Below are 24,120 nucleotides of genomic sequence, written 5' to 3' on the forward strand. Positions count from 1 at the left end.
TACGAACCTGACCTATTACTAGTCATTGGTCTCTAAGGTTAGGTTAATCAAGTTTGGTCAAGTTTAAGCCCATAGAGTGCATCATATGCATTTGATTTACATAAGTCCTAAAAGCATGACACATATGCTTTTTTCTTTAAGCTCTTGGTAGCAATCACCTTCTTTGGAGAGTTGCAAGTAAATTGTCAGCTACCCAATGCTTTTCATTCAAATTTTGATTTTTCATAACAACTTATTAAACATTTTAGCTCAATAGGTTCAGCTACACACTTAGCACATCATTAGTACTCTCTATGAATATGTTATCATCAAAACACATAGGGACAACAAAGGAGGCCATCTCATTTGATCCATATTCTACATCCAATTCATTTCACCTTTCCCAAAAAAAATATACATAATCAAACATTAGGTGTGGTATGAAAAAATGGATTTCAGATGTGGTGTTAATGTGGCACCATTTTTCAAGAAAATGAAATTGGTTCCAAACACTAGTTAGATTAGCAGCTAGTTGCTCATGACTGGTTCTTGAGTGGCTTTGAGCTCGGATGTGTGTTAGCACTATATATCGCATAGGACTCATACCAACAACAACGTGTTCACTTGTGATTGGTTACGTAGCCCTTTACACTCAATTTGGAAGGAGTACAAATAATATAAGTTAATGTAGTGTACATATTTGTATAAGGCTACAATTGAATCGAGAATAGTTCAGGCCCAAATTCAATTAGGCTCGATTCAAGTTCAATTCTAATCGAGCTCAAATCGAGTTTGAACATTGGAGTAATCTCAATTAGTTGCTCAAGCTCGAGCTCAACCAATAAAAGTTCGGCTCAAAAGCTCGCGAGCTTGGCTCAATTCGATTAACACATACATACATGCATACATACATACGTACATATGCACATATGTATGTATATATTTTAGAATATAAAAATATATTTTATAATATATATTATAAAAATATTTTATATATTTTATATAATATAAGAATGTACTATATATTATAAAATATATTTATAATATATATATACAAATATATTTATTTTCAAGCTTTCAATCCGAACTTGAGTTCATTGAATATTTAGTCAAACCAAGCTCAAGCCAGAAAATATAGTTCAAGTCGAACTTGGACCTAGTAGCCAAGACATGCCGAGTCCGGATCTCCTGGCCACGAGAACTCTGCCCACGTTTTCCCACATAACATCACAGCCACATATGGAGAATATACCTCATCCTCCTGCATAGTATTATGCAGGGGGGAGATGTTTCCAATTCACGAGGGTAGTGTGTTGTGAGTAAACGTGGGCAGGAGATCCCGTGTCAGATATGCCAAAGTTCGACTCAGCTCTCGGCTTGGTTCCACCCCTATATTTGTTTTATACTTTCCCAAGGAAACGTCCTATCATTAATCCTAGGGGAGGTGTGAGTATTTATCAGCAACCTCAGGGGAGGGTTTAAGTCTTTTACCCGCATATCTTTTTGTTTTAGTTTTAGTATGCTTGAAACCATATGTCAGGTAGCCTGCACACAACCTGGGAAAGAGATTATATATCTTCAAGCCCACATTCATGAATCAACTGATTTTACTATTTGGATGATTACTTCTATATGCGATTACATCCAAGTCATTTCTGGGTTGTTCTTCTAAGTTCAATCATCACTAGAATCCCAGTGGATTGGCCACAGCTAACCGCCTTATTGGTAAGTTTTATATTCAAAATAAAAGATGGGAATAGGCTTCAGCCAAAATACCATGACAACAAGCTTAAATTTAAGCCTTCTTAAATGGGGTTCGACTATGATAGAGAAACGATATGATATCCGAAAAACAACTGAACAAAAAACTAAAATCATAAATGTGGTAGCCAATCAGGTGTTATTTATCAAAATTCATGATGGATTTTGATTGGTCAAAATTTTTTCTATATCATATCTTTCCTGTATCATGGATTTTCCCTAATTCCCGGTTGTGCTTGTTAAGTAGATAGAGGTAGTTTCTTAACGCCTTTGGCAGTCCCCACATGTGAATTTAATTAGATTGTAGTCCTAGCATTTTATTCGTCGCATCTTGTCTGTTTCTGTAATGCTCAGACAAGTTTAGCGATGCAAGTCGAGCAGGTTAGGTTGGATTTAGGTCAACCCTAATCTGAAGTTTTGAACCCTAGTTAGGGTACAATTCGGGCAGATTGGATCGAGTTAAGGGTCAATTCATATGCAACATTAAAAGTGCAAACATTGAGCTTAGGCCTGCTCCAACTTTAGCTTAAATTATTGCCATTTAACGCCAATGATACAGTCTCGAGGGGAAAAAATAAAAAAGCTCACCATTTAAATTTTGTGATAGCCTTATTACTGACATGGATATTCCTTGTATACAAATCAATTATCAATGTAAGCCACATTTTAATGCACTTTGGAAAAAAGCAATTAGGTCCCAAGTCAGCAGCCCTCTCCTCCTATTCCACCTCTCTTCTCTTTTTAAACCTCTCTCCTTTCTTCCTTATCCCTTCTTAGCCCTTCCATGTAGCCACAGGGCAGCCCTCTCTTTTACACTAGAGTGCCACTCCAAATCTCTCTCTTGTCCTCAATCACTTAGTCAACCCCCTCCTAAAATTTCTCTTAAACTATCTCTCCCAACTAAAATTCTTCCTAAAACACCACTTAATCTATATTGCCACGTGGCAGCCCTCTCTTCTTCACTAGAATTCCACTCCATCTCTCTCTCTCTCTCTCTCTCATGTTACCAATCATCTCAACCCCCTCCTAAAATTTCTACTAAACAATCTCTTCCATAAAAAATTCCTCCTAAACCACTTCTTAATCTATATTATAAACCATCTAAACACCAAAAACATGGCCAAATTAATTTGGGTAGTTAAATTAATTTGTAAAATATCTTTAACATTTTCAATAATTACTAACATTATTGAATATAATTTAGTAAATATCAACAGCTAAACTATATTTTTTTGTAATTTTGGTAAGTTGAAATTTTTAATTACTAAGAATTACTTGCTGAAAATTACTGATTTTGGTAATTTAATTTCATAAATTTTTGAAAATTAATTATTGAAAACAATAATTACTAAAAATTAACAATTAATTAAAATATTAATAAATACAAATTTAATAATTAAAAATTATCAGTAATTTTTAGCAATAATTAGTTATTGATATTTTTAGTAATTTTGGTCATTTTATTACAATAATTAAAAAAAATTCAGTGATTTTTTAGTGGAAAATTAATTTTAATAAATATAAATTTATTTTTTTAATTTTCACTAATTTTGATATTTACTATAATTTTTAAGAAATAATTAATGATTTTGTTAATTTAGTGAAACTTAAATTATAAGTGATGGAGGGTGATTTGACCCGACTTCCTAACCAGGGGACACGTGGATATGACTCAGTGTAAATGATAGCTCAGCATGACAGCTTGGCCACAACTCGGCGTAATGAGCTCGCTGAAACCCATAGCTCGCTACAATTCACTACAAAACGGCTTGCTGCAAGACAGCTCGCTATTGGAGCTCGCTACGAAGGAGTTCGCTACAAGGGAGCTCGCTATTGAGTAACTCGGAGTCTTTGGGAAACTTCTTATCCGACAAGACTGTGCTTGTCAGACTGCTCCCACGTCTCTTGTCTGGCGGCGCAGCACCTGCCAGTCCAGAGGACTGCACCCACGTCTCACGTCAGGCGGCGGCGTGCACGCCAGCTCTGCATAACGTCTCTCAACTGACAGGACCGTACTTTGCGATGGTTACCTGCACCAATCGAATCAACTTGGCGAATAACGGCTGTAGCAGAGAATCAGAGGTAGTTACACCCGATTTGACAGAGCATCAATATATAAAGGCCCTGATTTCCAAGGGGCAAGGGGAACTTTTTTACGAAGTGCGCATCTCCACTCTTAGCTCATTTTCCTTTACTACTCTCTAAGCTCTCCACCGAGTTCTAAGTTAAGCATCGAAGTGTTCCCGCCGGGCGAACTCCCCGGGAATCCTTCATTTTCTTCTCCTTCCCAGGTGTTGTCCGTTGCCAGCTAGGAGCGAGGCCCCTACCAGCTAGGAGTGATCAGATCGCGCTACATCAATAATATTAAATTGAATTTATCAAATCCACTAATTTAAATTTATATAAAAATGATTTGTTATTTCAAAAAAACTATAGAAAATAAAAATTTTAATAATGGAACGTTACTTTAATAATTAAAAATTATGAATTTCATATGATATGTATCTTAGAAATTTTAATAATTTTGATATACTTTTAGTTAAGATTAAAAGTAAAAATATGATAATAATATATGTATCTTAGAAGAATTATAAATTTCATATGATAATAATTTTGATATTATCGAACATTTCAAAATTTAATATTTAATTGACTATTTTATTAATGTTGAAAAGTAAAAATAGAAAATAGCTGCAATAGTAATTAAAATATAATAGTTGCATATGTTTTATGTCTTGGACTTATAGAATTTAACATAATAATGGTTTTGTGCATGCTTTACTTTGTAGAAATTATATAATATGAGTCTTGGACTCTTGATTGTTGGATTATCAATAGAATCGTAAGATATTTGTGTATCTTGTTATATTAGTAGTATATTTCTTTATGTATTTATGCTTTATTTGTGGTTATTTTGACTTTTAAAATTAGTATAAAAGTTAAAATTATATAATAGTTCATAACATATCCATGTGTTTTCATATATTTCGTCTGTATCCATGTGTTTCCCAAGTGTATCTATAGCTATATCTGTATCCAAACTGTTCGATACGATACTCAATACTAATACTTTGATCCTTGGACTTACGAGCTAAGTTGGACCTAGTAAAAGAAGCATGAGGCTGAGTACACATCTGGATGGTGATGCAACAACAAAAAATGGCTAAGTACTACGATGCTAAAATCCACTCTAGATGATTCAAAACAAGAGACCTTGTCCTCTACAAGGTCATCATCCCCGAACATGGAGAGGGAAAGCTCGGACCCAACTAGGAAGGCTTGTATAAAGAAACTAGGGTACTTGGACCAAGCTCATACAAACTAGAAGACCTTGACAGGAGACTCATACCAAGGAGTTAGAACACAGGGAACCTTAGGATGCATTACCAATGATCGGCATTGAGCTATATTGGTGGTTGGATGATCCTAGTACTGAAATTCGAAGGAAATAAAGAAATTTGTTCTCAACCAACCTAGCAAGCACCACACACACCAGCACAGCTGAACTCTAACGATTGAGGACACAGATCCACTGCACACATGCACGAAAGCATTACACACACCAGCCCGCCAGATCTCCAACGGTTGAGGATAAGAAATCACCGCACACTCACATAAGGACACAACACATATCGACTGAGCTGAGTTTAATGGCCTTAGTGTGGAAGCCATCTTGTCAAAGACCTGGTCAATCATAAACGGCCGAGGCCCCATGACAAACTAGCCTGAATTGAGCATAGTGGGAACAACGCCCCTACCACAGTCAGTGCGAGGGCGACCATTGAACTCCACCAACTTACCCAACTCAGAGTCGATCGAGGACCTTGGTTGGCTTGGTCAAAGAGCGTGAAGCTCCATAAGACCAAATGACACTGAGTTCCTCGACAATGACGAGAGCTCGAAAGCACTCTAGCCAACAAAAACCCGAACTGATTCAATCTCACTTAACGAAATAGAAAGAAGCACAAGAGCCAAAAAGAGATTGCTCAACAAAATAGGTTTTCATTGATTATAGAGTTTAGTATAGTATTAAAAGCTCAGCATACTGAGCAACATAAGCCAAAAAAGAAAAAGAAAAAAGGGGACCAAGGTTGGTAATTAGCTCTCAACCGAGGGGTCTTCAACTTGGACCTAGTCTTTGGTTACTGCGGTCTCAGTCGCCTGCTCCTTGACAGGCTCTTTAGGCTAGAACAGGCCAAACTCCTTAATGACGTCTACCAGCTTGGGAAAACCGACACATCACTCACCTCTAGAAAAGAGCGAAGCCTTCCTACTAGGAGTCTGTATTATGATCGTCCAGCTCATTTTGGAAGGACGATGATGCCTTCCTCCTTAGCTTGAGATATCTTCCCCTCGGCCTCCTCTAGGCCCTACTTCAGCTGCTTGCAAGCCTCCTTTAGATCATGGGCACGGCTCCTCAGCTTGTGGACGGTCTCCTCCCTCTCTTCGACCCCCCGCTTCAACTCAGGCAGTTCGGCCCTCAATTGGGTATTCTCGACCTCTCTCACCTTGTACAGCCTCTGTAGACCCTGAAGACAATCGACCAATACAATGACCGAGCATACCGACTGCAACCAAGGCATAGTTAGTTAGTAGGAAAGTAAAAGAATCTTTAAGGAAAGTGAAGAGAAGTTGTGCTTACCACCATGATCTGATGCATGGCCGAACTCTCTAGGAAGCCACTAGTGTGGTTATCAGCCTCCCTCCTAATACTAGGGAGCATCACACCCTGAGCGAGCTGCTCAGCCACCCTATCAGTCTCGAGGGTGTCACCCGGCCAGACTAACCACTACAGCGCGTACCCATTGGCCACATCACCGCCCTTAACCAAAGCGTTGCCCAGAGCGTCCCCCCTTTGCATAGAATACTAATTGTGCTAAGGGGCAGCCTCCTCAAAGTCGACCACTACCACCTCTTCCGATAACCTCGGCCTCTTTTGTGTCAAGATGTACCCTTCACTGACCTACGAGAGGTGTCCATAGCCCCAGAAGGTGCCACCGAAATCCTCGCCACCTAAGCCTTCCTTGTGGCCATAGCCTACATACACCAAAGACAATCCTCGATACCAGCCATATCAGAATCTACCCAAGTCATCACGTTAGTCAGTAAAAAAAAAAGAAAAAAGAAATGGAGAGACACTATGCAAGAAGGAACCAAGCAACCAACAAACTAGACTGGATTGATTGATTGAAGGATGGATCAATCCAGCGAGAGTTAACATCTTGGACGAGGTGTACTCCTTGACATGCACACATACTATCCACCTTATGGTTGTCATCTCTTCCTTCAACAGCTCAGCCTTAGTGGGGGCCTTATTCTTAGTCAGAGGGACAACCAAATCAAGAGAGAACGACCAACCATCTCAGTGCTTGGCAAAGAAGAAGCCTTCCTTCCAATGCTTAACCAATGAATAGAGAAGAAAGAGAAGACAAAGTCAAAGACATTTTACTGAGAAAAAAAAAAGCTCGGATCACCCAAAACTCCAAGGCACAAATTCTCTCAAAATGACAAAGTGAAATGGCTCGCCCACTCACCCTTATATAGAGGCAGCCAATGGTTTAGATCAAACGCAACCAATGGTCTAGATGAAACGCCACACTTCGCATGCGCGTAACCTTGGGAAGACAAAATGACGCAATCGCCAACCTGTATAAGCAATGGTACGAATATCGAGTCTGGTGGTTCACCCATCAAACTTGTCTAACAACGATTTGTCTAGCTCAAAGAAACTGGAGTTCCTCAACTAAGGACCTAAGAACTCTTCCACCCAGTCATGGCTGAGCACTACACTCCTTAATTTCAGAACAGGAGGAGTGGTGTGTGGGTGGTGCCCAAGCTAGTCTAGGATGCCACATGCCAGGTTCTGTGGTTTCCCTCCACGAACCATGTCAACACCACTGTCCGTGACCGTGTGATGAAAGAGCGCACTCAGGAGAAGAGTTTCATGTGTACAAGGAAACAAACTCTATCGAGGAAAAGGGAACCCTCCAAGGACTTCGACGGATAACCTCATCTCGATAACCCCACAAGCCTAATTCGACTACAACATGGGTGTTTGGCTATATATAGGCACCTCCCCCTCAAGGTAAAGGACTTTGGACTCTCAACTCACTCTTGCGTCCATTGCATTCACCTCGGTCCGGACTAACTCACTCTCTTCAATTCGTCCTGACCGACCTCCCTCTCTATTACTTACTTGAGCGTCGGAGTGCATATCCGGAGAATAACTGTTTGGGCCTTTGACTCTTCTTGTGCTTGCAGATAATCTCAGTGCACGCCTCTTTCCTTCCACCTTGACCTCGTCTAGTTGGTAGGATCATCTAACTGCATCCTCGATTCGAGTCACCTTGGATCAGAGAACATCAATATTGAAGCATTTTTCATATGTTACAAATAGGCATCTGCTACTATGGTTTTTTATAAATTATAGTTTCTTTTAGTGTCCAATTTATGGTTATGTGAGTGTCATGAGGAAAGAATATTGGATTATGGCAGTATGCTCCTTGTGCTTCTTGAGTTAATTTCTTTTCCTTTTTTAAGTTGATGATTTTTATTATTGAATGTTTTTTTTTATCTTGGATATATTATGTGCTATTCAAAGGGAGCTCGAGTCTTGGAAGGCAAACAATTTGGAGTATATCCAAGGGGACTCTTTATGCAAGGAGTGGATGGATGACATAACATTCATCTAGTGGATTGGGATAGCATTTTCTCTCCCAAGCAAACGTGTGGTTTGGGAATTTATTGAAATAGAAATATCAAAACTGCCTTAATAAGAAAATGACACTAGAGATTTAATGTTGAAAGATATAGTTGATGGGGTCAATTGGTAGTAGGCAAATGTGGGATTTCTAATGGAGGGTGGGATTCTTTCAATCACCAATTGGCTTGTTTCCCAAAATGTCTCCAACCAAGGTTTAAAAAATCGCAACGTATCAGCCGAGATTGGCTGATACATATCATTCCAGCAACATCTCAATACATGGAACACTACAAATCCAATAGTTTTGTTCCTTTTCGTATGTATCAGATCGATACGGACCTGTATCGGGTCATTTCGGGTGTGTATCGACTGATATGGGACTGATATGGATTGATATCTTGAACGTATCAGCCCATACATATTGTAATATTAGATTATCTCTATCTCTCATAAATAAGCCTATTTAAAAATTTTGTCTCTCTAATAACTCCTACATTTAAGGAAACTTGCCCTAAATAACTCCTAATCCCCTATAATTATTACCTCTATCTTAATAACTCCTTTTATCTCTTAATTAATAATTGATTACTACATTTATGACAATATTCAAATTCAAATTTTAATTTGACCTGCCATTAAATCAATAAATTCGAAGTTGACTTGTTACTAAACCAACATATTTAAAACTACAAATAAGAAAGGTAAGGACTAAGGAGAAACTCCTTCTCTCTTAATTAATAATTAATTACTACATTTATGATAATATTCAAATTCAAATTTTAATTTGATTCCATTTAAGCAATAAATTCGAAGTTGACTTGTCATTAAGCCAACATATTTAAAACTATAAATAAGAAAGGTAAGGAGAATTGAACCCTAATAATTTGATTGTAATAAACATAAACAAACCACTACAACATATTCAATTGTTGATTATAATTGTATGTATTATTATTCTTAAACAAATATGTTTTTTCTTAATGGATGTTCATTAATTAATGTTAAAATTGATTATTAAAATTTATATACTAATAAACATTAATATAAATTATATTGATTTTCTGAAATTTAATACACATTTTACTCTTTCAGTCCTTCCATTATCTTCAATGATTACCAATTTTTTCCTATATCTCACATTTTATATGAACTATTGAGGTATGGGTTTGTATATATGTTTAAATAACTTATTTTCTTTATAAGTGTTTAAATAACTTATTTAAGGTCATATAAATTTATATTTATTGTTATTAATATATTTTTTAAGATTTATATAAGTTTCCTAATGTATCCAAGCGTATCTTGATTTTTCTTATGTGCCTATGCATATCCAAAACATGTCCCAAAATGTCTCTTAAAATTATATTTCCGATACACCTTACGTTTCCGATACTTTGAACCTTGTCTCCAACTCATTGGACGTCAACCATGTTTCCCATAACAATAGCAGTAAAACACTTTAATTTATTCTTTCCTTAAAATTCTCCACTTAAGGGGTTGTTTTGTAATGTGGGTGAGAAATTCTCCATAACAATAGCAGTATACCACACCATTATTGCAACGACCAATCCACATACACCACAATCCACAATTGTTTTGAACTATGAATAGATTGTGTGGACTGGTCTGATCTACACCTATAGTGGCATTCTATAGGTATGGTGTGGATTATCCACACTACACTTTTTGATTCCATGTGTCTCATGTACAATTTATGAAGTAGTCTATTTAGTCGATCATAAATGTCTAATTTTTACACTTTATATGATAAATAAAATGGAAAAGGCATTGATAAATTAATATTAACCAATAAATATTAATTTCAACAAAAATGGTGATAAAATCATTTTAAAAATAAAAAATACTATTTTATTGATAAAAACATTAAATAATAATATTTAAGCAAATGAAATAACAAATTATTGTAAGACAATGAGAGCTTTGCTCGCAATGAACAAATTGGTAGTGGAGAAGCTTTCAATAGTCAAAAGAGTGAAAAATAGTGTAGGGCAAATGTACTATATCAAGAAAAATAGTGTGGGCTGAGTATATCCACGATATTTATGTGTTCAAGATATTTGGAGGTGTAGACTGGATGGAGCCAATCCATGATATATTGTGGACCAATACCGTCCACACCAAACCGAACGCCATGGTCATCCCATGGCATGGACTGAAATGGTCCATGCACAAGATGACCATGGTTTTGAACACCAGCTAAATCTCCCCACCCCACCCCCACTATCAATACCTCTTTCTAATTGGTTGAGCATGCACCTCCCCCTCTAACACATAACATCCCACATCCCTATAATTTCTCTCCAATCTATTTCTACTATTCTCTTATCACTTTTCTCCTATAAAGCATCTAATAAATAAGGTTTGACTATGATGCCAAAAAGACATGATAGAGATTATTTCATTAACCAAATATCCCTCACATATCTATGGTACAACTAAACATGAAAATAATAATTGATTAAACGTACAACAATAATAAATCAATGATTTAATATAAAATTAAATATACAATTAATTAATAATAAATCATATAAATAAAAAAAATTATGATATATTAATTTATAATAAATTAACTAAAAAGTTGTAATATCATTAATTTAAGTTAAAATTAACTATTAATTAATAAATAATAGTAATATTTGATTAAGGGTGATGGGTTGGGTTTGGCCAGGTGTAAAACCTAATGTAAGGGTAAAGCTTGGGTTGAGCTAGGTTGGGCTTTGGGTCTATGCCTTCATTGTTGTTGTTATTTTGAGATTAAGGGGGCGTTCTTTTTCTGGATTTTGAGAGGGGGAAAGTTGGTCAATGGGATTTTGATTCCCATTAACCAAAAATTCCATGTTCCTTTTTTAGATTTATGTGGGGACCATGGAAAGTTTATTTTCCTGAGATACCCATCTCCTAGGTGGGTAAATAGCTTTCCCGCCTTGGGGGAAAGTTGCCAACACTTGAAAGGGACAAAAATGCCCCTTGTAATAATGGTTTTTTTATGGATAAAATGGCCATTGCCTTATTTACATGGGAAATAAAAGAACATGGGTAAATGCACTTACCCGGGTAAATCTTTCCTGGGAAACAATTACCTAGGTAAGTGCATTTACCCGGATAAATAAATTACCGAAATGTGAACGGGGCCTAAAAGGCAATTCTTCATTGTTACGAGAAATAAATACAAAGCTTAAGGAACTCAAGACTCAAAACCAACAAGACATACAGTATAAAAACCAATTAGACACCACTACCAAGAAAGAAAAACAACATAGGTAAGCTAAGCACCAACAACATCGTCAAACAGCGTCTCTACAATCGACACTAACTAGAGGAAATCACCAATGAAAGAAGGTCGTATTCCTTCAATAGAAACCACAAAGCCCTTGAAGACTTTGTAACAATAAAGACACAGCACAAGCACTTAAAAGCACCTACCAACAAACACAAACGAGAAAACACTAAAAAAAAGGCCTAAATACATCTAAGAAACTTGACAAAAACAAGAATTTCAATTGAATGGGCTTGTGCCCACACCCACATCCATTGTAGAGAAACGACCATGAATAAAGAAAGACACATCTTTAGAGGTATAGGAAGGCTTGGAGGGCCTGACATCCCACTCAGCCTTATGCTTCTCCTAACAAATTAGGCTAACTAGTGGGGCCGAAGGAATCTCTAATAGTGAGAGTTTATACAATGATTCAAGAGAATAGTGATCTTTGCGTTGAGAAGATTCTGCCTTGTCAATTGCATTAATAGTTTTGATGCTAATAACACCAATGACAACCACCTTGTTCTTTTGGCCCATAAATAAAAATAATGAAAAGCTACATATTATATATTATATTTAATATATATATATATATAATATGCTAAAATTTTGGGATATTATCTAAAACTCACATTTTGTTAGATCATCATTAGTGATTATTAATAAAGTTGTCCATATAAGCATTTAAGTATACATATTTTACATGAGCAAATTACCCATGAATTGCCAATAAGCTTCTTAAATATTTTTATGACAAAATTACCCCTAACTCAAACTTGGGCGCCCACCATGCCCACAAATTTTAGGGTCAGACGTAGGCCTAATACTTTAAGCCCGGCTTGGATCTGACCCAACCTGCATATATTTAAAAAATATATTTTATACATAATGTTTACATATGCATATATGTTATTTTATGCATAGTTTTAAAAGGTGTTGAGGTGAGGCATTGAGGCACACACATCAAGGTAAGGTGGAGCCAAAACACTTGGCCTCAAGTGCCTTGCCCCTTTATTTTTGAGAGGCTTATGCCTCAAAACCTTGTGCCTCGAGTTGGTGAGGCATAATCCTCATACGAAAAAACATTGAAACTGAAAAAAAGAAAAAAATATTATAAATTAATTATAATACTTCTTAAAATTTAGGAAAATTGATTATTTAGTTGTTTATAAATAAAATGAACCAATTTATACCATAGATGTGTTATTTATTTTTCTCTTACTAAATGTACATATTAGAATAGGGTTTCTTTTTCCCTAAATCTAATTGCAATGAACAAAAATATCCTTGTACAAACAAATTCTGCTTTGGGTTGGGTATCACACATACACACACACACACAAATATAAATGTATGTATGTATATGAATAAACTCTAAAATATAAAAATTATATAAATGGATAATTTTATTTAGGTAAATTATTGCCATAAATATAAGATTATTTTACGAAAAAAATGAGAAAAATGTAAAAACCTTTATAAAGTAAATAAATTGCATCCTTAATGCATAAAACATTTCAAATAAACAAAGTTATAAACATAAAATAAATTAGAAAATAGAAATTTAAAAAACGTGGGACTCATATTAAAAAGAATACATCTGTAATGAAAAGAAAATATGTAAGTTAGCTATAAAATGAAATAAACTGTGTGTTTATATACACACATAAGTGCATACATTGTATTTATATACATAAAAGTTATAAACACACACATTGAGGCTTATAATATGACATATAATACTTATTATATAATATTTTATATTATATATATGTAATTTTTTATATGTAAAAGATTTAAGCTCAAGGCTTATGTTTCAAGCTTGGAACCCAAGCTGGGTCAGGCCTAGGCTGTAGCAATGGGACTCATGATAATTCCTAAATCTAACACAACCAATTCCACTTAAACAAATGTATATATGTATAATTATTATATATGGGTAGTAAAGGATAATTTTGTCATAGAAATTACTTACAAGGATCCTAGGGATCCTTGGAGATTTTGAAATGTCATTTTGAGTTTTAGATAATATCCCTATAATTTATACAAGTAAACAATATTATATGTTTTAGTTTTTTTTTTGATAAATATATTATATGTTTTAGTTTTATATTGATATATGTACCATACTTGTACATAAATTTATAATATTTGAGTTAAATTTTCATTTTAATATTAATATACTTTCATAAACGAAAATGATACATCAATTGATTTATTATACTAAATGTGGACGTTTGTTTTTGAAAAAAGTTAATATTTTTTCGCTTAACATGTAAAGTTTAGGAACAAGAGAAGGAATTGGGATATGCTGATCGCTACTCATAACACATCCCACTATGTACGTATTAGGAACATCTCCCCATGAACAAAGACACACAAGTACAAGAGAGATGTTCTCCATGTGCGTCTGGAACATATTGTGTGAGGTGCGCTTTGTGAGGAGTAGATCCAGTTCCCGGCCTATGAGGTGATGTTTTAGATGGTTTTTAAAACTGACCCGGAGATCGAACCGGTCAGGGGTTCGGTTACCGAGTCAAACGGTCCGATTATTCAAACTGAACGGTTGGCCCGTTCTAACAAAAAATAAATAAATAAATAATGGTCAAAACCGTTCAAACAGTTAACCGCCTTGATCAGCGATTTGCTGACTAAAATCAACGGTTTTTGAAAAAAATCTGGTTTTCGGGAAAATCGAAATTGGTCACCTGACCGATTCTTAGTTTTTCTGGTCCAACTATATGATCCGGTCCAATTTTTGAAAACCATGATATTAACTCAGGTGAGTGGGGTTGGGCGGAAGTTCAACTACACCCATCCCTAAAGGTGCAAGCCTCAAATTCAGGCTTGGTCTAATCCAAGATCAACTGGTTAAGTCCAATTTTATCAACCTAGGTCAATTCCAACCATTACCCAACATAACTCGGAAGTGTTTGGGCAGGTTGGGCAGACTGAGCTTGATCGAAGTGGTCGAGTTGAGCTTTATCAAATTCAAATTTCATCCTCACACTGATCTCACAGTCCCACTCAGCTATCTATTGGGACTATCTCCCATGAATAAAAGCATTCAATTAGGGAGATACTCCCAATGCACGACTGCAAAAGGATTAGGATAAGTCAATGGGTCGGCCACTGATATTTGTCTATTAGTCTCGTCCGACTCGTTTCCAGCGGTGGTTGTAATTTGTAAACCCGAGAAGTGGGTTTTCCCGCCACAAAACCCTAGAAGGATTTCAAAGATGTTTTCCCAACAATCAAATACATCTAGGGGTGGCAACGAGCCGAGCTTTTCACGAGCTACTACTCGATTATTAAACGAGCCGAGCTCGAGCCTACTAGAGCTCGGCTCGTGATATATATATATATTATAATTCTTAATTTTTTAAATATAAAATAAAAAAATTATATATGATTTATATTTTTATAAAATAATTTTTCTAAATTGTTTTATAATAAAATATTTTTTTAAAATACAAAACGAGCCGAGCTCGGGCTCAAGGTTCTGGCTCAAACCGAGCTCGAGCCTTATAGAATAGTCTCAAGCCGAGCTCGAGCCTGGTACTATTCGGCTCGGCTCGGCTCGACTCCACCCCTAAATACATCCTATCATTCCTGTTCATGTAAACCACCGTCTTTGGAACCCTTTGAAAGTTTGGGTAAATGTCTTTGAAATCCTATCGTTCTTGTTTGGCGCCGGTTGGGTTTATGGGGTTTCATCAAGGGTATTCTTGGGAAATCTTTTAAATGTAAGTTTTGTTATGTCTTGTAACCTCAGCCATTGGAGATAACCAAGATCCAAGGGCTGGTATCTCTTAGATTTTCCTTATTGTTGTCTTTTTTCTTTTGAGAAAAAGTGTGTGAAAAGAAGAGAAGAAGACAAGGAGGGAAAATGACATGAACGTGAAAGAAAGAAGGGCTGTAGAAGGAGAGTCATTGTAACTCTTTAGAAGCTTCTATAGTGGATTTCTTGTTCTTGAACGTCCATGGACATAGGCCATAGTGCTGAACCACGTAAACTGGGTGTGCTCTCTCCATCTCTCTTCCATTTCTCTACTCTATGAGTTCTGCATGTTAAATTTTCTGTGTTGTGTGTTTGTTACGCTTGAATACACTGTTCCATTAGCATAGTTTTAACCACTTAGAACTGGTATCAGAGCTATTGGTTTCCTCTATTGCTATGGAATGTCTTGGTGTATGTATTGTTGAATCACGAAGGGGAGTTGGCAGCTCTGTTAATTCGTGAGCTACACAATTGGTGATTTTGGGTTCATTGTTAAGAAGGTGGAGCAGTTTTCTGCAGGTTTCAAGCACTTCTAGTAACTCTAAACCCATAAAGGTTACGTCCCAAACATTACGATATTCTTTTAACACTCTAGGTGTTTGTTAAATTTTTGGATTGTTTTAAGAGGATGTGTTTGGGGCTGTTTTACTAAATTTGAGCATACATATTGAGAGAACACACCATGAGCTCGAAGGGAAGCTCTTCTACTATTCGGTATGAAGTAGAAAGATTTGATGGAAAGGGAAATTTTAGCTTGTGGCAAACAAGAGTAGAGGATTTCCTTGCAAGGCAAGATATTTTAGTAGATTTGGATGGAAAGGAGAATAATCCAAAAGACATGACAAATGCAAACTAGAAAATAGTTGACAAGAAAGCAGTTGGAGCAATCCAAAATTGTTTGGCAAATGAAGTTATCTATCATGTATCGGGCTTGAAGATAGCGGCAGAAATTTGGAAGAAGCCGGAATCCTTATACATGTCAAAGTCAATGACAAATGTATTATTTTTAAAGAAACAATTTTATGGACTTCGCATGGAGGAGGGAGCAAACTTACTTGACCATATAAATGAATTTAATAAAATTCTTTCCTAGATCTTGAGTGTAGAAGTTAAGGTTGACGATACAGACAAAGCCATCATACTTTTGGCTTCACTTCCAAAGTCCTATGATAACCTTGTCATCACTTTGATATATGGGAAAGACGAGCTCAAATATGATGATATTACTGCAGCACTATTGGAAATGAGTTGAGAAAGAAACATACTGAGGATTCCCATGGGGAAGGATTAGTGGTGAGAGAAAAGGGGAAAGGAAGGGGAAGGTCTAAAGAAAAAGGGAAAGGGAAGGAAGAAAGGTCAAGATCAAAGTCCAAGGCCAAAGAATTCAAGTGTTTTTATTGTCATAAGGAGGGACATATGAAGAAGGACTGCAAACAAAGAAAAAGGAAGTGAACATAAAACAAAGCGAGCAAGTATTGCAGCAGGACAAGATGGAGAGGTACTTGTGGTTTCTAATAAGGAAAGGGATTTTGCAGAAACTTGGTTACTTGACTTTGGATGCTCCTGTCACATGTGTCCACATAAGGACTGGTTTGACAACTATGAATCACGTGTTGGTGGTGTTGTTCTCATGGGAAATAATGCAACTTGAAAAACTATGGGGATTGGTACCATCAAAATAAAAATGTTTGATGGATGTGTAAGGACAATTAGTGGTGTTAGACATGTTCCAACATTGAAGAAAAATCGTATCTCCTTAGGTACACTTGAAGCAAATGGTTGTTCATTTATAGGGACAGATGGCGCTCTTAAGGTTAAGAGATGATCTACGATTGTAATGAAAAGTAGAAGAGAAGGCAATCTTTACATTCTGGAAGGGAGTACAGTGACAGCTGCAATTACTACTCCAGTTGATGCAGATGTAGATGATATAGATTTGTGGCATATGGGACTAGGCCAGATGAGTGAGAAAGGCTTGTTAGAACTCCACAAGGTGAAGGTACTAAGTGGAGTAAAGACTTGTAAGCTAAAATTCTGCAAGTATTGTGTGTATGGAAAGCAACATAGAGTGTCTTTCAAAATGGGACAACATACATGCAAAGAAGTCTTGGAGTATATTTACTCTGATGTGTGGGGTCCAGCCCCTGTCCAATCTAAGGGTGGAGCTCATTATTTTGTAACTTTCATTAACGACTACTCCAGGAGGGTTTGGGTGTATTTCTTGAAGCATAAATCAGAGGTATTTGCTAAATTTAAGGAATGGAAGATTGAGGTAGAATTACAAACAGGAAAAATGGTGAAATGCCTAAGGACTAATAATGGGATGGAATACAAGGATGGGGAATTCCTTAAATTCTGTAAAATCCATGGAATCAGAAGGCATTTTTCAACTTCAAAAACACCCCAACAAAATGGAGTGGTGGAGAGAACGAATAGAACATTGACTAAAAGAGCTAGGTGTATGAGGCTGCATGTTGGATTACCTAAGGTATTTTGGGCAGAAGCAATAAATACAACCTACTATCTAGTGAACAAATCCCCAAATTCACCAATTGGATTTTGCACCTCACAAGCAATAAATACATAAAAATAATACAAAATATAAGGTATAGTGCAAATACCTTCAAAATAATACAAAATACAAGGTTTTGCACTCTACATATTTGCATTTGTACTCCTTCCAAACTGAGCCTTAAGGAAAAATAATTATCATGCACACATATTGGTTTTTCTCATATGTCATTTACGGAAGATACGAGGGACTGTTTGGTTTTCGGTTTGAATCAGAATCCGAATCAAAATGTGTTGGAATTGGAATTGGAATGTTATATTTTTATAGTTTGTTTGGTTCATATAGGAATCAAAATGAAAATTGAAATCAATTATAAGGGGATTTCAATTCCATCAACTAAACAATTGGAATCAGAATGACCCATTTTGAATCAAATTCTAGACCACTATTCCCACTAAGCAAAAGGATCTGAATTATTTATGAATGTGGCTGCATTTGGGCAGGATAAATTTGGTAGCTGTCATGTATGTTTTTTCAACTTTGGCTTGAAAAAAAAGGTAAGGAAAGGAAGGGAAAACTAGTATTTTCGAACTGTCATTGACCTGGATGATCGGATTGGAAATCGGTCAAGGTACTGGTTCCATTTTAGTGCTGAATCGTTATCTTATTAATAACTGTTGACCCAGATGGTCTGATTGTTGAACTGTTTGACCCGGGCAACGATTTGTGGTCCAATATGTTTTATTTAAAATTTTCAAAAAAAAATAAAATAACAAAAAAACAAAGAAAAGCTAGATCAATTTCAGATCTGATATATATATATATATATATATATATAGAGAGAGAGAGAGAGAGAGAGAGAGAGAGAGAGAGAGATGCTTCGCCATTGCAAGTCACTATTGCTGTTGCCACTGCAAGTCGCCATCGCCGCTACAGGTCACCCACACCTCTGCTTCCTCCCTCCTCCTCCTCCTCCTTCTCCTCCTTCCCCTCCTTCTCTTTTCCCTTCTTTGAGCCGATAGACCTCACACACCTCCTTTCACTTTCATTCTCATGCATGTTTTTTAAAACTAAACCGGTGAACTGGTCAGGGGTCCGTTACCGATTCGAACGGTCTGATTGTTTGACTCGAACGATCAGCCCATTCTGACGAAAGAAATTAAAAAAAAATTGAAAAATGGTCAAAACCCTTCGAATGGTTCAAATGGTTTGAACGGTTAACCGGCTGGGTCAGCGATTTACTGACCAAAATCGACGGTTTTGGAGAAAAAAGCGGTTTTGGGGGAAAATGGAACCGGTGACTGGTTCCCAGTTTTTCCGGTCTGACCATTTGGTTCGATCCAATTTTAAAACCATGTTCTCATGCCCCATTCTCATAACATTTATATCCCATCCTACCCTAATATTCCAATCTAAAGGGTAGGATGACATATATAATTGAAGCGTTTGGACCACTTGACCTGGACGATTGAACTGCCAACCTGGAAACAGGTGGTGAAAGCGCTTTCTTTTCCAGATTGATTTTTAAAACCTTGGGAAAAAAGATTCGAGCTGGCCAGCTGCCAATTTATTTTTACCACACTTGGATTTAGCTGGTGGCTTCCCGCTGTTTGTAGAGGGCTATTGAGTTTATTATTCCTGTGCTATGTGATTTCCTGCTTCTTCAAGAGCGGTTTAGTTTGTTGCTTGGTGATGGATTTTCTCTTTGTTTATATCAATTTGTTTTGACTTTTGTTGTTGATTATAGCATTTTTTATTTGTATGGGGAGAATTCTTTTGAATGGAAATTGACATTTTAGGCTTAAAAAGTTTACTATGTAAAATATTTATTTTATACACGTGCACACATGTATGTATAGTTAGAGAAATGTATTTTATATAAATATAATTCATATATGTAAGTATGCATTTGTTCGGGTGGACTCGAGTTTGGTTGATTCGGGCTTTATTCAAATCCATGTTATATATACCAAAGGCTTCGATCTAAGCCCAACCCAAGTTTTTTTTAGCCCAAACCCATCACAACCTATAAACTCGGGGCCAGCCTGGTAAAAACTTGGACTGAATCAAATAGGTCTTGGGTTGGTTTTGTCAAAGATTTTTCTAGCCCATTCCCCTAACCTATAATCTTCCAGTGTGAAAGATGGATTAGATTCTCAAATTTTCACTACAACAAATAAGAGACCTCACGAACCAACCGCTTGACATTTTGCACACCTACTTATACTTCAATTTTGCCTAACAAAGCTCGTGATTAGCATGGGGCCATAGTTTATAGTTATAGAGACATGCGGCCCATGAGAATGGCTTGCAAACAACTAACATCTACAAGAGGATAAGTTTCCTAACCAATCAGATAAATTCTAATTATATTAATGCTAAAACAAGAATTTAAACAAAATTATCTTTATTTTGAAGTGATTGCAACCCTCTCGTCCTATATGAAGTGCATGAGGACTCTTGTTTGTTTGTAAGCAAGATTATCATCAAATTACATATATAGAAAAGTCTATGATGCAGAAAAAATATGATATGGATTGGTTGTGCTTATGGAATTGGGATCTATTATTCATAGAACACTCCTCACACCGATGTCACAGCCATATCCCATCCTTTATTGACAAATAGACCTGTTCATGGGTCGGGCCGGGTTGGGCCGAGCTCGAGCCGGGCTTTTACTCATTATTAATGGAAATACGTTAGGCCCGAGCTTGAGCCCGGCTCAACCAACGGGCCTATAATTTGGGCCTGAGCCCAACCCTGATAAAAAGCCCGAAACCCGACCTAATAAAAAAAATTACAATTTTCCCTATTCAAATTAGAATTAAAAATTTAGATGGTTTTTTTTCTTATTTAAATGAAGAATGGGCCTATAAGATGGTTTTTTTCCCTTTCTTTTACGTTTTAAAACATAGTTTTACATTCTTAAATAAAAAAAATTATTCAAATGGACATAATCACATAACCCATTTTAAGTCTAATTTTAGGTCGGGCCGGGCCAGGCTATTTTGACAAAACCCGAACCTGGCTCGAATTTATTACAGGTCAGACTTTTTAATCCGAATTTAAGCCCATGAACAGGTCTATTGACAAATGACCACCTAGCGAGGACATGCTGTGGGATTGGCGTGAGGCGCGCTTTGTGGGGAGAAATCCTGACTCTTGCATTAATTTGCAACGGTCTTTCTTTTGTCGTTTCTGTGCGTGTATTTTAGGCCTAATTAGTTAAATTAGCTGTTAGCTTCTGACTCGGTATGAATGGTTTGACCAACTGGCATGCTGATTCTCACTTGTCTACCTTTTGGTTTATCCGATTGCTTGCGCACGTTGTTTCGGTTGTTTAAAAAAGTAATTTAAAAGTCTCCTTTCGTTGGCATAAAAGTCAATCGTGATTGGCTAATAAAAATGCCATGTGTAATCCTTTCACATGAATTTTAATTAGCCAATATTAGTCAAATCTTCCTTTTCAGTTAAATTATTAATCCATCCAAAGTCATGCAAATTGTTAATTGTAGGTGGTTTTAACAAACAAAGCAAATCTCTCCTTAAGAATCCAAATGAGGTAAAATATAAAAAATCTTCCCTGATGTATCTGACAATCATAAAAATCTCCCATGATGCTTCATTCTAATAAAAACTTCCCTTATAATTTTGAAACAAAACTATAGTTACTCTCCATTTTATCATTGTTGTGATGCGAGTTAGTTTTTTTTTAAATACCGATCTTACCCTTATGTTTATCTATTTATATGAAAATTTATTAAAATACCCAAAAGAATTTTTTAACTTTTAGTTAAAAAGGTTTTTTGGGTCAAATTGAAAAGAGTTATTTTGTAAATTCTTTGGCTAGAGTGAACTAGTGAAATTTAGAAAGGCAAAATTGACATTTTGAATTATGTAGAAAGATGATCTAAGTCTCTAACATGTAGTAAGGGCAATTTATTAAAGGGCAAAATATAAAACCTCCCCTAATGTTTCTAACAATCATAAAAACCTCTTTTCTATTTTTGAAAAATTTAACAAATACCTCTCTTCCGTCGATGACCAAGACAGAAAATGTTAAAGAGATAATCATTTTTTTCAAATATACCTATTTTACCTTTTTATGAATTAATGTGCATCTATTTTTACTAAAATAATCCTGTCTCAACAGCTCCATAATCCACTCAAATACTGTTTATCTTCTTCCTCACGATGCACAATGACAGAATGGTAGTGCACTCCCCCCTCCAACCTTCCTTCTTTATGATTGTTAGAAACTTCAGAGGAGGTTTTTATGACTGTCTCCATTATTATAACTATGGTTTTGAAAATCGAACTGGACCGGATGGTCAGATTGTATGGTTGATCCGGGAGTTGGTCATGTGTTGAGTCTGGGTCCAATTTTGGACCCCAAAACCGTCCAGTCGAATTTCAGACCAGATGGTTGAACTGTTTAACCCAATTCAAAACTGTTCTATTTCCTGTCTGGTTTTCAAGACTATGACTGAAACAATGACCAAAGGGATGTAGCTAGATGGTTTTTCGTTTTAAAACCGTGGGGGGAGATTTTTATGATTATAGAATCTTCGGGCAAGTTTTTATATTTTACGCTAAAATATAAAAGAGGTATATCTCTCCCTCGCATAACGACGCATTAATCATAACTGCTCTTGGTCATCATCTCCGCGCAGAGACAGAGAGAGAATACGGAGAGGAAATGAAACCCATAACAAAGCTTCATCGTTCGTTGGCCTTTACCTTTGTTTGCAGCTGTATTTTGTCATTCAACCTAATCGATAAATCCGAAGCCCAAACAGCTGCCAAAGCTACTACGGATCCGATTGAAGGTACCTTTTGCAACTCTCTCTCTCTCTTGATACTTGTCAGTTTGATTTGATCGACGTACGACTGCAACTTTGTTTGTTCAGGTTGTTATTATGAATTTGTGATGATACAAATTCCTTGAGTTAGGTGATTAGTATAGCTGAAACCGTATGTCAGGTGGTTTGCATACAGTGATACAGCTGAATTATGAAAGAGATTAATTATCTTCCGAGCTCATATTCATGAAGCTGGACAAGATGTAACCTACTGATTTCACTGTTTGGATAATTACTTGTTTGCGATTAGATCTTTTAACCATTTCTTGGTTGTTCTTTACTTCAATCTTAGATCTGAAGCAGTCTATCATTTGTATGCTTTCTTAATTAAAAATTAAAAGGTTTTTTTCTTCCAACATGAGTTCTTTTTCTTGCTGCAAAATAAATCAAAATAACCGGATTTAAAAATAGATTTACTTTTCAAGACAGAAAACATGTTTTTTCATGTTTACATATTTATTTCATTTTTTGGAATGTTTTTATTGCTTTTAAACATTTTTTTTTTGTATTTGCACTATTCCAAATGGAGTCTAATTGATTGGTTTTAGAGTCCTGTTAGTATGAGAAAATCGTAGTTTTTCAGAGGACATAAGAAACCTCAACCTCTAACTTCATGGGGCATAATGGGACCCAATATCATAATGGGAAATGCCAATTCACGTAGGATTATGTGGTCACATCCTATCCTAGTCACCAATGCCCAACTTGTGTATTGGCATCAATTCCGAATTGGATTTTTTTGTTACAATATTTGACTATTTGATTCTGATGTAATACCATGACTGGATTTTATTGCCTCATATTTGGACATCACATCAGCTCCTCACAGGGCACACCCCACAGGTGGTCCACATGTACATCTTAGCGTGTATTGGGAACATTTTCCATACTTGTCAATGAAAAATATTCCCAAATCTCAGTATATGGTTGGGATGTGTTGTAGATGAGTTCATACTTGACATTGCATCTATCAAAAACGGGAATTCTGCTTCGATCAGGGCAAAGCCTATTCGAGCAGCTTTTACAGCCTTGCATTGAGAATATCTCGCTACTTATATACTTTATTTCATGGGAGATATTCCCAATGCAAGATTGCAAAAGGTGGTTGGAATGTTGTGAGCACAGACTGACCCTAATTCTCAAGAAAATGGGATCCATGTCAGAAAACTCGAAAGAAGGTTTGATATATATATGCTATATATATATATATACATGGTTCGACCTTGGTTGATTCTTCGC

General features: G+C 36.2%; 1 protein-coding gene across 3 annotated transcripts in view; it reads left to right on the forward strand.

Annotated features, from left to right (window-relative positions):
* The first annotated feature begins 22,650 nt into the window (after nucleotides 1-22,650).
* LOC148866995 (putative LRR receptor-like serine/threonine-protein kinase At1g56140) overlaps nucleotides 22,651-24,120 on the forward strand; it is a 69,590-nt gene continuing 68,120 nt past the window's right edge. For 2 of the 3 annotated variants that reach the window (XM_088981601.1, XM_088981602.1), the window contains exon 1: nucleotides 22,651-22,848. In XM_088981601.1, coding sequence (XP_088837727.1) covers nucleotides 22,719-22,848 — 130 coding nt within the window. In that variant the 5' untranslated portion in view covers nucleotides 22,651-22,718. The remainder of the gene's footprint in view (nucleotides 22,849-24,120) is intronic. The other variant, XM_088981603.1, reaches the window with a different exon arrangement.

Source organism: Nelumbo lutea, chromosome 3 (genome assembly GCF_056320005.1).
Source record: "Nelumbo lutea isolate HS-2025 chromosome 3, American lotus-T2T, whole genome shotgun sequence".
NCBI classification, from domain to species: domain Eukaryota; kingdom Viridiplantae; phylum Streptophyta; class Magnoliopsida; order Proteales; family Nelumbonaceae; genus Nelumbo; species Nelumbo lutea.